General features: G+C 47.7%; 1 protein-coding gene across 2 annotated transcripts in view; it reads left to right on the plus strand.

Moving 5' to 3' along the window:
- LOC146196458 (beta-1,4-glucuronyltransferase 1-like) overlaps positions 1 to 13,630 on the plus strand; it is an 80,548-nt gene extending 66,918 nt beyond the window's left edge. For both annotated transcript variants that reach the window (XM_084598197.1, XM_084598196.1), the window contains exons 2-3: positions 11,177 to 12,736; positions 13,319 to 13,630. In XM_084598197.1, the coding sequence (XP_084454323.1) occupies positions 11,489 to 12,736; positions 13,319 to 13,516 (1,446 nt within the window). In that variant the 5' untranslated portion in view covers positions 11,177 to 11,488 and the 3' untranslated portion in view covers positions 13,517 to 13,630. The remainder of the gene's footprint in view (positions 1 to 11,176; positions 12,737 to 13,318) is intronic.
- Positions 13,631 to 15,621: the final 1,991 nt, after the last annotated feature.

Here is a 15,621-nt window from a genome sequence, read left to right on the forward strand (position 1 = left end):
TGGGAGAGACCTTGCCCTGCAGTGGGTATAGTCAGGCTGATGATGATGATGATGATGATGATGATGATGATGATGATGATGATGATGATGATGATGATGAAACGGGCTGATGCGGACGCTAAGGTGGCTCATCCTGATTTGCCTTTCATCCAAGTGCAGTTCTTGAGAAGTGACGTTGCGGGTTTACTGGCTCATTCAATGCAGGCTTCCACGCAGTTACACTGGATTGATGTGCGCCATCAGCAGGACTATAATTGTCGTCATGATGCTGTTCACAGCTTCACTTTATATCGGTTACGGTTTGGCGCCGCATACACAAAAAGCTACCTCCATAAGACCAAAGTTGAAGATAGCCTGGTTGTCTGTAACTGCAACATTCCAGGGACAATTAATTCACCATATTATTTGCGATTGCCGTCACTACAGTGATGCGAGAAGGGTATTGGAAATCACTCCTATAATGTTGGACAGTAACCCTATCTCCGAGAAAACAGACGAGATGCATTCATGGCTTATGCGTTAAAAAAAGTTCTTTTTTAAGTTTTTATATGAAAAGGGTCTTCATTCTCGTCGATGACCCTCCCGTGTTATGCGACTTACGTGTGGGTTGGCGATGTGAGCGCCTGTGCGGCTCACAGTGTCAACCAAACATTTGCATACGTGTTTGTGCTGGGACACGTTTTTGAGCAGGTTTTTCAGAATCAGCGAGTGACGCGCGTGCAAACGCGTTTGTCCCGAATCTATGAGAGGGTGCAGAGCTCGTCTCTGCAAATGTACGCTGTGTGTGCTGCATGTGCTATACATTGACTCTGCGTGAGACGAGTGCCTGTGTGAATGGTCCCCTTTATAAATCGAATGATTTCATTGTACTATGACACCATTACCCTTCCTATCGCCCTCCGGTCTCTTTTTACTTCACCTTTTCTCTTTCTCCTGCATTTGGAGTTGCAGCTCAGGGATTACCTTTCTGCGGGCCGCCCTCTCCACCTTTCCTTTTATGAAAATACTTTCTCTCTCTCAGGCCTGAAGGTTTGCTGCAGGGCTGCAGCTACGGACGCAATATATCCCCATTGTTTTTCACATCGTTGACATAGATTACGTGGTCTTCGTAATACAAGAAGTGCGGAATGGGAAATCTGGTCCCGGCATAATTCTCGTTGATATAGTATATGCGCCATACACTTGTTGAAACGGATACCAACCTGTCGTGATTAGTGATTAAACGTTTATTTCTCCTGTTTCGGATAAACTGGTGGCAACTGCGTAATTTATTCCTACATACTACCCTACCCTCATACATACTACATACCCTCTGGACGTAATGATTGAACACTAAAACAAAGCACTAGATCAAATGCCATCTTTACTACCGCATAAACATTTTTTTAAGCCGCCATCCGACGGTGCATGATCCACCTTTTTAATGCCTGTTGCTTACGCCTTGCCTCTCATTTCTTTACAACGGTCTCAGTTTGTACGAACGACATTCTCCAAGATATGTAATGTCGACGTTCGTTTTTACGTATGACTAGAATGCCAGCAGGAGGGCAGAATTTTGCCCGTGTCCTCCCTGAACAACAAAGGACATATGAGCGCAGCTATTTGAACGGATGCATTGTATAGACGACGCCCTTTCAATCAAGGCGATGCATAGCGCCACCTTTTCTAGTCATTTCCATTTAATCGCGCTCCTCAGAATCTGCTACGTATCACCACGTAGTCCAGACTGGCCTAGTCTGGTTCTTACATAGGCGGGATGTTGGATGCGGTACATAATTTCTGGCGATCGGTTAACTTGAAGGCAAGCGACAAATCTAAGACCTTTTAATTGGTTATTTTCCCATTTATGCAATAAACACAATAGCTTACGGTGAATAAATTGGTCATGAAAGAAAAAAAAACGCTACAGATTTGTCTCGATGCAGCCTTTCAATCACCGTATGTTATCTTCTTCATTTTCTATTTTATTTTTGAGCTAGCACTAGCAGAGCAAATGCAACAATGTAACGAGCTAATAATAATAATAATAATAATAATAATAATAATAATAATAATAATAATAATAATAATAATAATAATAATAATAATAATAATAATAATAATAATAATAATAATAATAATAATAATGGAAACCGTGTGCTCACGGCGACAATTTCTCTCCTGTTTACGAGACATCCCCACCGATGCCGCCTAGTGACATTTACTTCGATAGCGTGACATCGTCCTTCTTGTTCTTTTATTGTTTCGAGTCGTCGCGTGTAGATGGCGTGCGTACCTCGCAAAGCAAAAACAAGCATTATTTCCATTGAAGCTCGCGTTCAACGAACCCCGGTCGTTTGCAGAGGTGCCTAGTTAATTTTCTTTTTTCTTTTTTTTTTTTTTTTTCCACTCTCGGGCCTGCAGGATGGCTCTCATCGCGACACGGCATAACAATAAATCGAAGATAGCGTGAAGAGTGCGAGCGTGGAGCGAACGTTAACGAGCTGGGTGGCGATAGATGCTCCAGCCTTCCCCAACTCCACTCTCCATCCTCCTACGAAAAAAATGACTACTCTCGGCTCCCGTTATACGCGCGAGCAGATTCGATTCGATCCGGAGAAGGCAGACACTAATGTCCATTTGCTTGCCTAAGCTATATATATATATATATATGGCACCAGAGCTCTGCCCACTGGCATCAGCCTCGCTTCTTCATTTTGGGCGGCTCAAGAAAGAGCTGCGCAGGCTGTCGTTAGTGCAGAAGATGGAGAGGACCCAAAGTAGAATGTTAGAGACGGCGTGAGAGAGAGGAAACGCGCACAACGACAGCAGCCATAGGCAGCAGTAAATAGGTAGCGCAGAACAAAAAGCAGGGAGTGTTCTTTCTTGTATCCGGTTCAAAGAGCTGTGCAGTGATCCGACAATTTACGAGCTCCGCTTACTACCCCCTCCCTCAGCTCAACTCTGTCAGCCATGTCTCTTCGTATCTCGTTTTACGCGTCCTGTCAGAGGAGAGGAGCGAAGATACAATGACCGAAGACCGCGGCGAACTGTAGGAGCAGCCGCCGCTCGAGTTGGATGTGACTTCTTCTCTTCCCTCAACGTACGTGTGAAACAACACAGCTCCCGTCGTGACAGCTACCCGAGGAACAAAAACAGTATGAGCATGCGAATGCACGCGGGAAATTTGCCAGAACAACGCCTTTGTTAGCGTATAGGTTAGCATTCAATCGTGGTAGTAGCAGCAATAGACTCCCACATTAGCTGAGCCCTACAGTTAGGCGCTGTTAAGCTTTCGGCTTTTCACTCCTCTTTTTATTCACAGTTTCTTTTTTGCTGTTGTTAGGGGGAGGAGGGGTGGGGGGGGGGGGGGTGGAAGAGGGGTGCTTCAATTGCAATGATTCCTTCGGTAATAAACATGTTCATTATATCCATGACGATTTCCTCTCCCAATCTTGCTCAATTTCCCCTGCTACTGCTTCAAACCGAATCTTAGCCTTGAGGGTAACGACTCTGACTGGCTCACGCTGTTTGCTGCGACAGTTTCATCGGTTAGAATTATTTGTATTTTTTAAAAACGGTAGAAAGAAAATAGGAGAGATGACACTGCGGCTTTCGCGCACAGCTGTTAAAAAAACAAAAAGAAAGAGTCCGCAGTATCAACCAGTCCGCGACTGCAACTCTGGCAATGAAGCATTAAACAGCCTTGGGTCTGTGCGATTAGGTTTAACAAGGACAGTGGGTAATGACCGTATTTGTGGGCTGACCTACACTGCAGGTTTGCGCGAGAAAGCGATATTTAGAATGGGTAGTTACCGCAGTTCGAATCATATTACTCCGACGGGAAACAACTGCTCTGTGTAATTTTGTCAGCTTAGTCCCGTGCGCAAAATCTGCGTAGTAGGCAGAAATTGCACGAAACGCAGCTTGCGGTGCATTGCGTGTGTTCTCAATACGTCCTGTCTTATCGCCCTGTTTCCCTTCGAGTACCTGCCTTATTGGCTTCCTGCCGATTGCACTGAGAATTGCAGTTTGTGGTTGCCCTTAATTAAAACGGACACTGAGCACAAATTTAACTTGACCTGTGGCGATGGAATACCAGTGGTCCTAATTATAAAACGACCACTCTTACCGAGGCAAACTGGTCGTATAAGGTAGGCAAGGGTGAGGATGGAAATACATCTATCGTCGTCACAATCAATGACGCAAGTACAGGCGCCATCACGAAGCAGGGGATGACGGGGAGTAACAGATGCGCATTATAGGGCTACGCCCATATCAGTGTAAGTGCCACTATGAAACTTCTTGAAACTTCTAGTGCGCTTTTACCGCACGAGGGAGACCGGAAAAATAAGGCCTAAATGCGCGAGTCCAAGCGCCACCACGAACGGTCAGTTCAGTTTCAGCAAACTTGACGTGGTATCCGCGCTTCACTGTGGTGCGCTTAGCGCATCGACTTACTGGTGCGGAGCAGGAGCAGATGAAATTGAAATGCCGCTTTAAGTACTCCAAGGGCGCAGCTCATCCTTCAGTACGTAACGTCGGTGATTTTTACTGGTTTTTTATTTAGTTTACCGGCAAAGTACGCTAGAGCACGGTACGCTACTTCGTGCCTCCAGGTGCGCCGCTGACAGCCAAGGCAGCCGGGCGTACTGCGTCGTCGGTTCTCCTCTTCACCGAAGACACTCGAGCGCCTCTATAGCGACGAAGATGAAACAAAGATAGGAAAGAAGGTTCTGAATGTTCTTTTTGCGCAATCAGTGGTCATCCTTTTGAGATGGCGCAAGAAAGCTCCTCGGAATAGCTAATGTTGCAATTACCTCCACGCTAGCAAGTAAACCGCTTGGCGAGCTGGCTTCGCGGACACTGGGCTTCATAAGCAGGTTTACGAGGACCACCATTAAAGAATTTGGATATGCCTGTAAGCAGCAGCCTCTATACGTCATCACTCGTGGCTGTGGTTTGGCGATGACAGCTGGCGAATTGATAGCTTCGTTTCGGACTCACCAGCGCTCGGACATCAACGCGATAGTGTCGAAGGGCCCGCTCTGCGAAAAATGCGGCGTTGGCGTTGACGTTGAGAGCGAGACGTCGAGACGTCACTGACACGGCCTTGACAGGTGTTAGTTGGCAGGTGATATGACAGAGCTACGATTCGTCGATGGGTTGTGTGACTTAACGATACCATATTATATCACGAAGTTGGGAGGAATTGCCAACTCAGGCCGCTCATTTAGGTAGGGAGGGCGGGATAGGAGTCAATTTTCCTGTGCTCTCGGATGCCGAGTCAGGCACGCTTGTCCTATAGACCACGCTGGCATGTTAGCACTACTTGGTTAAAGCTTTTATGTATATATGTCGAGTGGACGGACCGGTTGCTAAGTAACGTGGTAGCTTTGGACTGGATACTAATAAGAAGGTGTAAGATATTAGTGACATAAATTAAGGGATCTCTAATTAAGCGACCAGAATCGATATGTATATATATGCGAATGAGGAACTGTAACGGGAGCCATACGCAATTGCGTCATACCCCTAAAGGCGGAGCTTAGCTGTTTTTCACAACTTTGGGAACTAGCCCATTCCACTAGCCCATTCCACTTCTTACAGCCCTCAGAAGCACCACACAATCTATGGGGCTGAGGTCGCTGTGTTCTTCGCGAGAAGTTCGTCCTAGGAATCAGAAATGATATGCTAGCAAGGCTGGTGGGAACGAAGCAGCGGCTCTTAAGAAATCGGATAAAACGCCCGCCCGGAGATAGCTTTTCATTTCGGCGGTTGCTTTACCGAAGCGACCACAAAGACATGTCAAACTATCGGATTTCGTTAACAACCTTTGATGTGGCCTTTTAACGTAACTGAAAAGCCTTGTTTTTCGACGGCGAAAAAACTTTTTGGACATTGCTGTATGACGTCCGCAAAATGCGATACATATCCTTTGGTTTTACGAAAATCTTCCCAACGCTTTCTCCGCCTCTTGTTGAGTGCGCAACACACTCTGCTGCTCGGACGTGCTGACCACTGCAGGGTGGTCGAGCGAGCACCATTACGCGTTGTACTTGTTCCACAAAGCCAGAACACGGATCTCCGGCTGCATGCTAAGTGACTCTTTTCGGTGGTCTTTTCATCTTCACCTTCGCAAGTGCATTCCCTTTTACTCTCACTAGATGTAGGAAACAGCTCACTAAACCTGGGTCGGCGAGAAGATAAAGGAAGCTGTCTTCGTCTCGTGCGTGTCTAGCCAAAGACATGGGCCGATAGACCGAGTTGAGAAGCTTCGAGCCGCTACACGCATGGCCCGTTCATGGGCCATCCTTCTCGCATACTTCCATAGACGGTCCTAAACAAAACAAGTAGCCGAGTCCTGGTGGAACGCTACCGCGCGCTAAAGGCTGCGATCGTCGTGCAAGCGGGTGCACATGGATGCACACAAACGTATATGAAGAGAGAATGACAGCATCGGCGCGGCGTGACGCAGGCGCGCATGTGCTTTGTTTTGTTTTTTTTTATGTTTTTTTTTTTTTCATCTGTGTCGGAGCCCTTCACGGCTGTGTCTTCCGGAGGCCCGTTGTCTGCGGGTGCCTCCATCACTGTCACTCCGCGCGGCGTTGACCACTGGCTGCGCAAGGGAGGAGGGCGTGCCGGCAGGAGATCCGCGATGCTGACTGATCCGCGTGGACGCATGCAGCGCGGTGGTCACGCGTGCCGGAGAACTCGTAGAGAGTTGACCGCACAAGTAGCAATAGAGCTTCGCGTAGGGAGTCTACATATTGCGCCGTGGCGCCATATAGCTTCGCGCTGCTTGGTACGTCCTCTCTGGGCTCCACGTGTACAGCCTGGATCGAATGGCTTCAGGCCACATGGCTTGCTTTTGTGCCACGTAGTAGAACACATATGACAAAATCACTTTGAAAAAAAAAAATTAAATTACATTCCTGATTACTTTGCTGAATTATTCCTCCAAAATTTGAGGACATTACAATTACTTCTGCTGAGCAATGAAATTACTTTTAAATTTCTTCCTAGTTTTCATCCATACAGAAACTATAGTAAAGCTATAAACAAATTCCTTCTCGCAAAATTCTGCCCCTGAAAACCATTTCCTACGTCTTTTCCTACAGCATGCGCCATTACAAAAATAAGGCACAGCATTCAAACAACAAAAAGAGAAGCATGGTCGAAGGCTCGTCCCTTTCACTGCGCCCAAGGCAGACGAGCGGCGAAAGCGTTGGCCCAAGGAGGTTATAGTGCTGGCCTGAAGTTATCTGCACACATGCACTCAACCGTTTGAAGCCTCCGAAGCAGTTAGGCTATTTATCGCTTCCGTGGTCCTAGTCATCGACCTCAGCACCTTGCTGCAAGTAATTTTTTCACGCCATGGATATTCCCACCTGTCTCCCCACCCCTTTGTCCTGTGGAGGCGAGTGTAATCAGGCACCAGCGTGGCCTAGCCGACGCAACAGGGAGTGCCACTTCGCGCTCCCATCTAGTTTCAAACTCCGGCCGTCTTGCCCCATCTGTCGCTTCGGCGTACATCTTGCTGCTTGGGGAAGTGTTTCGACTAAGTGGCACGGGCAGAGGCTCTTTATTTTTCTTCCCTTTTCTGCCTCAACATAACATATGTCCATTGGATTGCCGGAGTATAGGACTTTGTCGATCTCAGTATTCAACTCTGTCTTTTTTGCCGATCCGTTACGTTGGCCTATACTTGCCGTGCGTCGTTCCTGTTTTCGTGGCACTCGATCGCTACCGGATTGTCTACTGCATTTTAGTAAAAGTAATTCGGAAAGAAATGAAAACTTTTGCTGCGAAATTACTACCCTAAAGAAATAAATTATACTTGACTAAATTACCGAATCCGAAAGGTTATTCATTAATTACGAATTACCGAAAGAGTAGGTAAGTTACTGTAATTTAATTTATGTAATTCAAATACTGGTATGTTTGCAGTAGAGTAGTTATTGCACAGCCGAAGTTTCATACCTTCGGAAGGAGAGGAAGGCCCTTGTTAGGGGGGGGTTGCCGCTTATGAAGGTATAGGGGAGTTTAACATTGCGGAGGCATACTAGCGAAGAAGTGTGCCGGTTTATTGAAAGCCTAATGCGCACGCGTAGTGATCCCGGTTGACCGCGCCGCTTCGAGTACGCCTGCGAAGCAGATATCCAGTATAGAAGTCGATACGTCTGTTCTGGCGTACGTTCCCGTCACGCTAAAAGCGTATATTTTGAACATAAGCGGTGTCATAGGGTTGCGTAAAGTTGGTTTCGATGCATGTGGTTTATTTAAAGGTTTTTGATTAAACCTGCAAATTTGCACCCTTTAATTATTACCGGTTGTGCCGATTACTGTTAATTGGGCTGGCTGGAGGTTATGAGGGATAATGAACGCAGCCACAATTGTTAATTCAGACGTACAGACTTCAGCTGCACTACAAATGAAAGAACTGGTGAAAACAAGGGAAACGAATGGAAGTGCACCTGTGATGTACCCTTTAAGCTTGCTTGTGTAAGTTCAACCTACTGCGCACGGGATTGTAAAACCCTGCGCCCAGATGGTTCGAGATTCGTTTCGTTTCATTTGTGGGGATTAACGTTCCAAAGCGACTCAGACTATGAGAGACACCGCAGTGGAGGACTCTGGAAATTTTGACCACCTGGGGTTCTTTAACGTGCACTGACATCGCACAGCACACGGACGCCTTGCTTTTTGCCTTCATCAAAAAGCGGCCGCCGATGCCGGGATTCGATCCCGCTTCCTTGGGAACAGTATAGTCGAGCGCCCTAACCACTGCGCCACCCCTGCGGGGTGGTTCGAGTTTCGGATGTTAGTCGACTGCTGCGCCACTCTAGCCATTCATATCTTGCTAATGAGTGGCTACAGTTGGGGAAGAAAACATGCAGGCGGCTATTAAAGCTGGGTCATAGGCGGCGCCATAATTTGCCTTCCTCCAATATGTGTTCACGGCGCATTACCCAAACTGCATCCGGAGTTTCGTAGCAGGTATACGATTAACGAATTTTGACGTACTATTCTTATTATTCGCATTTAAACGTTTCCTCGCAAAACTCTACCAGACTGAACGCGTTTGGGAGTCGGAATGCTAATAATTCACCCTTCTACCAACCTCTCCAAGAGCCGCACAGCAAACGGGCACTGTGAAGAATCCTCGTGAATGGCTGTTTTTTCTAGATCAACCATATACTATATATTGCATCAACAGAATACCAAATTACATGGGGTTTACTGTGTGATTATTTCCAGCTTTCACTCATATATGCTACCGAAGCGCACTGATTTTGACTCTTAAACACCAGAGTAGTCCTGTCAGGCTTCTTACAGGCTGAAGTAGCCCATGGAATAGAAGAAGATGACTAAAGCGGAGACATATTTTATCCGATTGCAAAAACCAAGCAGTAGACATCATCTTTTGATCTGAGCTCACGAACGGCATTTTCCTATAAGCATGTTGGTGATATATCTTCGCGTCTTTGACTGCGCCGTGTATCGCGTGTTGTGCAGCTTAGCTCCAAGCTGCGACTGGAAACTCTGTGATTGACATGGCCTAGGCATTATATCAGTTGAGATCCCGGAAACTTGCAGATAACGTCGATCCCTCGGCGAATGTTCGACGCCTCTTCCATTCTTGGTTTATCTTCGGCTTAAAGAAACACGACGTACAGACAGTCCCTCCTCAATTTCGATGTCAAACACATGTCGTTTAGTTCAGTTAACGGCCACTGCGTGGCGCTACTGAAATGAAGCGGCTTCCGTTGTTGTTCTTTGAGGCTGCTGGCCACTGCATGATTTCGTCCGCTTTCTGCCACGTTGCGCTACTCAGATGGTACTCTCCCCCAAGCAGGTACATTGCAGCATACGCAAGGCTAGCTGGTGGGGGAGAGTATAGAGGAGGATAGGGGAGGCCATCGAACGTTCCGATAGACCGTATTTGGCTGCCATTAAAATGGTACAGGTAACAGATTCTGAGCCTATTGGAGCGCACTAATACCGAGCCTTCACTCAGCCTTCACTCGTTTAGGGGCAAAACGAAGGAAGAGAGCATGGTCCACTCACACAGACTTACGATCGCATTGGCCACTTATTTGATAGGAACGACGAGAAAAAGTGTCCACGCGCAGTACAGACGCGAGGCTCTCTGGTTTCCCTAAACTGCAAAATAAAAGAATAAGTTTTTTTTTAAGCATTCTAACACTTGTATGGGGGCTACCTCTCACGTACGGACGTGCCGCCTGTTCAAAGATGTCTATTTGAGTACGGTATTCCTGATGACCGAACTATTCTGACCTCCGGCTACACCTGTGTGTTTACTGTAACGTGCAACCCTTTGTAGTATGTCTACCTTCCACCGACGACGACAGCAAATTTATTGTGCCAGTTTATTTCTTCTGTTCCTAAACGCGTTATATTTTTTGATGCATTCGGCTCTTTGCGTAGACATTTTTCTTATCCTGAAATCAGCTCATTGAAATAAGTATCCCGACAATCAAAGGCAGTACGTCAGTTTGTTACTGGGTCTTCTGGGGGAATGAATGCAATTTCACATGCTGCCACTATATACGGCCTCTGAAAAGCCACCTCATCGGCTACCGACAGAGCACCTCCCGCTGAGTATTTTGTTACTCTCAGGGCTTGGCATTGTAAAGTTTTATCACGCGCTTGCAAAAAGCGAGATATTAGACGTAGTACAACTCTACACAGTCTGTCGTCATCGTTTCCTCCCCGTTGGCTTTCGGATAACGTTATCTGCACGACTGCAGAACGTTTTACGCCCAGCAAAGAGAAAAAAAAAGGGGGGGGGGGAAGACCCGTGGTGCAGAAGCTTGCCCTAGTAAGCTGAATCAATGTGAATAAGTCCCGGTTTCAGAGGCGACCATTACAACAAGCAAGCGCTTTTTCAGATACAGTATAAGCGGTATTCGAGCGCACTTTGTGACACCTCTACACACAACCAGGACCTGTAATGAATTTGTTATTTGCGATGAACTGACATAAAATACAGGTGTACTAGAACCTGTGGTACCAGAACGTACGTGTCTTAACGCGTAATCCGCGGAAAGCGATATGGCATGAAATATTTTGACACGTGACATGCCTGACGCTACATATTACGTCGCATATACACGATGCATGTCACGCTTTAAAATAGTCTGACAACTTGCTTCTCGATTCTTTATCGCAGGGCACGGTGGCTGCCTGCTGCAAGATGGAGGCTGCGTTCCTATCGTTATCCTGCTCCCAAGCTGGCCGGGGCAGACAATGTCTTGTGCTACTCCAATCAAGGCACCCAAGATGCGTCGATGGACGTGTGATAACTCGAGTGTCAGGTTCTAACGTGTAGTTTTCCATGTTTCTTTCGAGGGCAGTTCATTTATGCCCTGATTGCGTCACCTCCGCAAAGCACATGGCCCCGGGATGAACGATGACGTAAGCGAATATAGTTTGACGCTTGTGTCCTAAGAAAAGGCTATAGTGCTGCTCGCCAAGAGCAGCAATGGCGGGCTCCAACAGGCCCGAGCTGCGTCTCGCCTACCGCATCTTCGTCACCATCAACATTCTGCTTGCCGTGTACAACATGATCTGCTTTCAGATGCCACGAACTGACGTCAAGCCCTGCGTGCTCGTTCTGTCCAATCACTCGCAGCAGGAAACCGCAGACTCGGCAGCGAAAGGAGCTCCGCCCCCTCCGCCACCACCGCAGCAACAGCCAGTCAAACATGCTGCAAACTTAGAGAAGCCCCAGTTCCAGAACAGACAGCCGCTGCAGTCGAAACAGCCCACGACACGAGCTCAGTACGCAGGTATCGCCAGGAGAAACTACAGCGGCGCCGTAGCCGCCAACAAGATCAACAATTCCTTGCCAAAGAAAGTAGACAAATACGTCATACAAGAGGACTTTATTCTGCCCGATGTATCGGTGCCGTTCAACGAAAGCGTCACCCTAACGACGCAGGCGACCCACGAGTTCCTACAACACGTCCCGGTCCTATGCTCCCGATGGCAGGGCCCTGTATCCGTGGCCGTATTCGCTCCGGGCACCGACTACGCAGTGGTGATGGACAAGATCGCCTTTTTGCGACGGTGCGACGATCCGTGCGTGAGTGCCAACGTGACGTGGCACATTGTGTACGACATAGACCACGAGCCGCCGGCGGCAGTACTGGTCAATTCATCCGCCGACTTTCTACAGTCCTGGAACAGTTCCTGCAGCTCGGATGTGATGGGGCGGGAGTACATGGAGTTCCGCAAGATGAACAAGATGACGTACCCCATCAATGTTCTCCGGAACGTGGCCCGGCGTCGAGCGCGCACGCGCTACGTTCTGGCGTCGGATATCGAGCTCTATCCGAGCGCCAACATCATCCCGCGCTTCCTCGCCCTGGTGGCCGAGCGCCGGCGTCGAAACGCGACGGAGGCGCGAGCGCCCCAGGTGTTTGTGCTGCCCATATTCGAGGTGCAAGCCAAGCAGCGGCCGCCGCTCACCAAGACCGCTTTGGTGCAAATGCTGCACAACAAGACGGCCATATTCTTCCACAAGTGGGTCTGCGACCAGTGTCAGAAGTTCCCCAAACGCGAAGAATGGATCGAGCGTGTTCCAAATGACGAGGCCCTGGACGTGCTCACGACGACGAAGCGTGATCGAACAAAGCGTTCGTGGGAGCCCATCTACATCGGAACGAACGACGATCCCTTCTACGCCGAGGAACTCACTTGGGAAGGCAAAAGGGACAAGATGTCGCAGGTGGGTGTGGCGTATGTACTTGAGTGCATAACTGTATACTGGAAGCCTTTGTCAGACTTTAACTTTAGTATCAACTAAACGTTCTGTTGACCATGACTTTTCGGCTAGCACAGTAACTAAAGAATGAAGTTGAGTGCAAAACTGTGCAAGAAGTTTTGGTAGATAATAGTGACAGCGTTTCGTCGTGCTATGCGTGCATTTGCGAGCCCCGTACTTAAGAATCGACGATCTAGCAGTTAAGTAATGATTTGCTACACGAATATGAAAATGAGTCCATGGATCATGTTAGGACAGTGGGAGGGAAGGCTGGTCGTGTGTAAACTGAGACCAACTTTTACAAGCCCCTGATGCAGTGACCAGAGACAGGCTGTCCATTGCATGGGTGGAACTAAGCGATTCTTACTGCGATGAAGCGTGCTAGCTAGTACTACGACGCAGATACCCTTTAGACGTCCGATAACTAAATACTGTCAGGTAACGTGGTTGTCGCCGGACCTAGAAATATTGATTACGGTATATGTTATTCTGTGCACGATGTCAAACAAGACCTCTGAACCTTGACGCCCTTTCTCCCACCTCCAGAGCTACGAGCTGTGCCTGCGGGGCTACGACTTCCACATCCTGGACAACGCCTTCCTCGTTCACGCACCGGGCATCAAGACCATCATCGCGAGCGAGGAGAGGCGCAGGGTGCCCTTCGTGAAAGTGAACAACGCGCACCACGCGCGTATCATGAACAGCCTCAAATCTCGGTACCCGGCTCTTTCCAAAGACTGCTAGCCATGCCCCCCCTAGTGTGCCCGCCTGTGTGTGTGAATGCGCGCGTGTGCTGAGAGAGCCTCTTGTAATATATGCCTCTATACAGTATATAAACATTTCCGCCCGTCTTTGCAATGCTGTGTCTTGCACTGACTTTCATCTTTTCCACAATTGCATGTCCTTTCGGTCTTCCGCTCAGCGTAAACTGATGACCAAAGAAAAACAAAATGAGACTATTGCGTGAGGGTCGAAAAGTAAAGTTCTTAAGCGAGAAGCTAAGTCTGGTGCTTCGTATATTAAAGTAATCATTCACATTGTTACTTACACCCTCGCTCCAGCGGTAACAGAAAACTCAGTTTCAGTCTCCACTATAGTTAAATACACGTGGTGGCTACAGAACACCTGTCCGAAAACGAATAACCGTTTAAATGCTGATTTTTTGTTTTGCTATAAACGGGTACAATAATTTCCCGAAATCAACTTAAGCTTTCACAAGAATACATTTTTCTTGTATTTTGCATGACTAGGTGCGTATTATGCACTTTACAATGAGGCTGCGGCGATGGCCGAAGCGTGTAAAGGTGCATTCCAGTCGGCGTTCCGGGGCAAGTTTTCGTACTCCACGAAGTGGAAGAGTATCTTTTAATGGGCTATTTTAATCCGGATCGTGGGCTCCGATTAGGCTGCGACGGATACCTTGTTCCGCCGCGCACTCGGAGTTGCACAGGATCGCCGGTTGGAATATGCCATGAGCCCGCACTCGAGTTGCATAAGGAAAGGTTAGAACGCCTTTCGGGTGCGAAGTTCTTTTGTATTTTTTTTTTCTGCGTTCATTGTGCGGCACACTCCTCTCGTACGGTAATGACTGAATCAGCAGGAAGAAGGAAAGGTAAGTTTTCAGCGCACAAGGAAGGCAGACGAGGTGGATAAAGATCCAGATAAGTAACTTGCGGCGGTAATCTGGGCTGATTACTTGTCTGGAAATTTTATCAGGTACTCAGAACATAAAACCGAGAACAGCTAGCTGTTCCTGCACATCTTGTTGCAGATTACACGCGCCCTTGTTCTTCTTCTAGACATTTGATGCGAAGCGTGTGTGGCAAATACTCATGTAATCGATGAGTTGAGCCTTCAGATAATCAGATAAAGTCTCGGCCTTATCCCCGGGATTGAACAACACAGCACGCGTGTACAGATCACCCTGTTCCATTTCATTGCTACGCCTCATGCAACTGGTCAAGCACCCAGATAGCTGAGTATCTGGAAAGCCATAGGCGAAGAAGGAGCCCTCCGCAAAACTGTCGTCTTAACTTGAATTCAGCGAGGATGTTTCATGTTGCAGTTTTAATGGTCTAAGCTGCAGAGTAAACGGGCCGGACGGCGCAATTATAAGGCGATTAACAGTAATAAAGTGTTAGGTTGTCGATAGTTCGTTCGCAGCCTACCTTTTCTATAAATTAGTTAAGGCAAATTTCAGAAATCAATACTTCACCAATAGAAAGAGCAACGCGCCAGCAAAAAAAAAAAAAATAAATAAATAAAAATAAGTTGTTATTGCCAAGGTAATATTGATCCCATGGTTTTCCGAAGTAATGTTATTGAAATGGTGTATTTTTTAACGTCTCAAAGCGGCTGAGAGTATGAGAGACGCCCTAGTGGAGGGCTCCGGAAATTTAGATAACCTGGGCGCCTTGCTTTTCGCCTCCATCGAAAAGCGGTCGCCGCGGCCGGGATTCGATCATGCATGCTTGGGCTCGCGGGGGGCTAAAATTATTGAAATAGTAACGACACGCTGCTTACGTACTCCCCAACAATATGTACGAAACACGCATGTTCTGCTTCAGTTATGACTTTTTTGCCGAAGGATGCGGGATCGAATCCCAGCCGCTGAGGCCGCTTTTCAACTGAGGCGAAAAGCCAGGCGCCCGTGCCCTGTGCGATGTCAGTGCACGTTCAAGAACTCCAGGTGGTCGAAATTTCCAAAGTCCTCCACTATGGCGCCTATCATAATCTGAGTCGCTTTGCGACTTTAAACCCCACAAAAGAAACCAATCACAAAACAAACCTGCACACACTGCGACGCGTATGCTCCAGTGACTCATTGAGCCTTGAAAGAACCGCCAGAT

The sequence above is a fragment of the Amblyomma maculatum genome, chromosome 3 (genome assembly GCF_055883805.1).
Source record: "Amblyomma maculatum isolate TAMU_Amacu chromosome 3, ASM5588380v1, whole genome shotgun sequence".
Lineage (NCBI taxonomy): Eukaryota > Metazoa > Arthropoda > Arachnida > Ixodida > Ixodidae > Amblyomma > Amblyomma maculatum.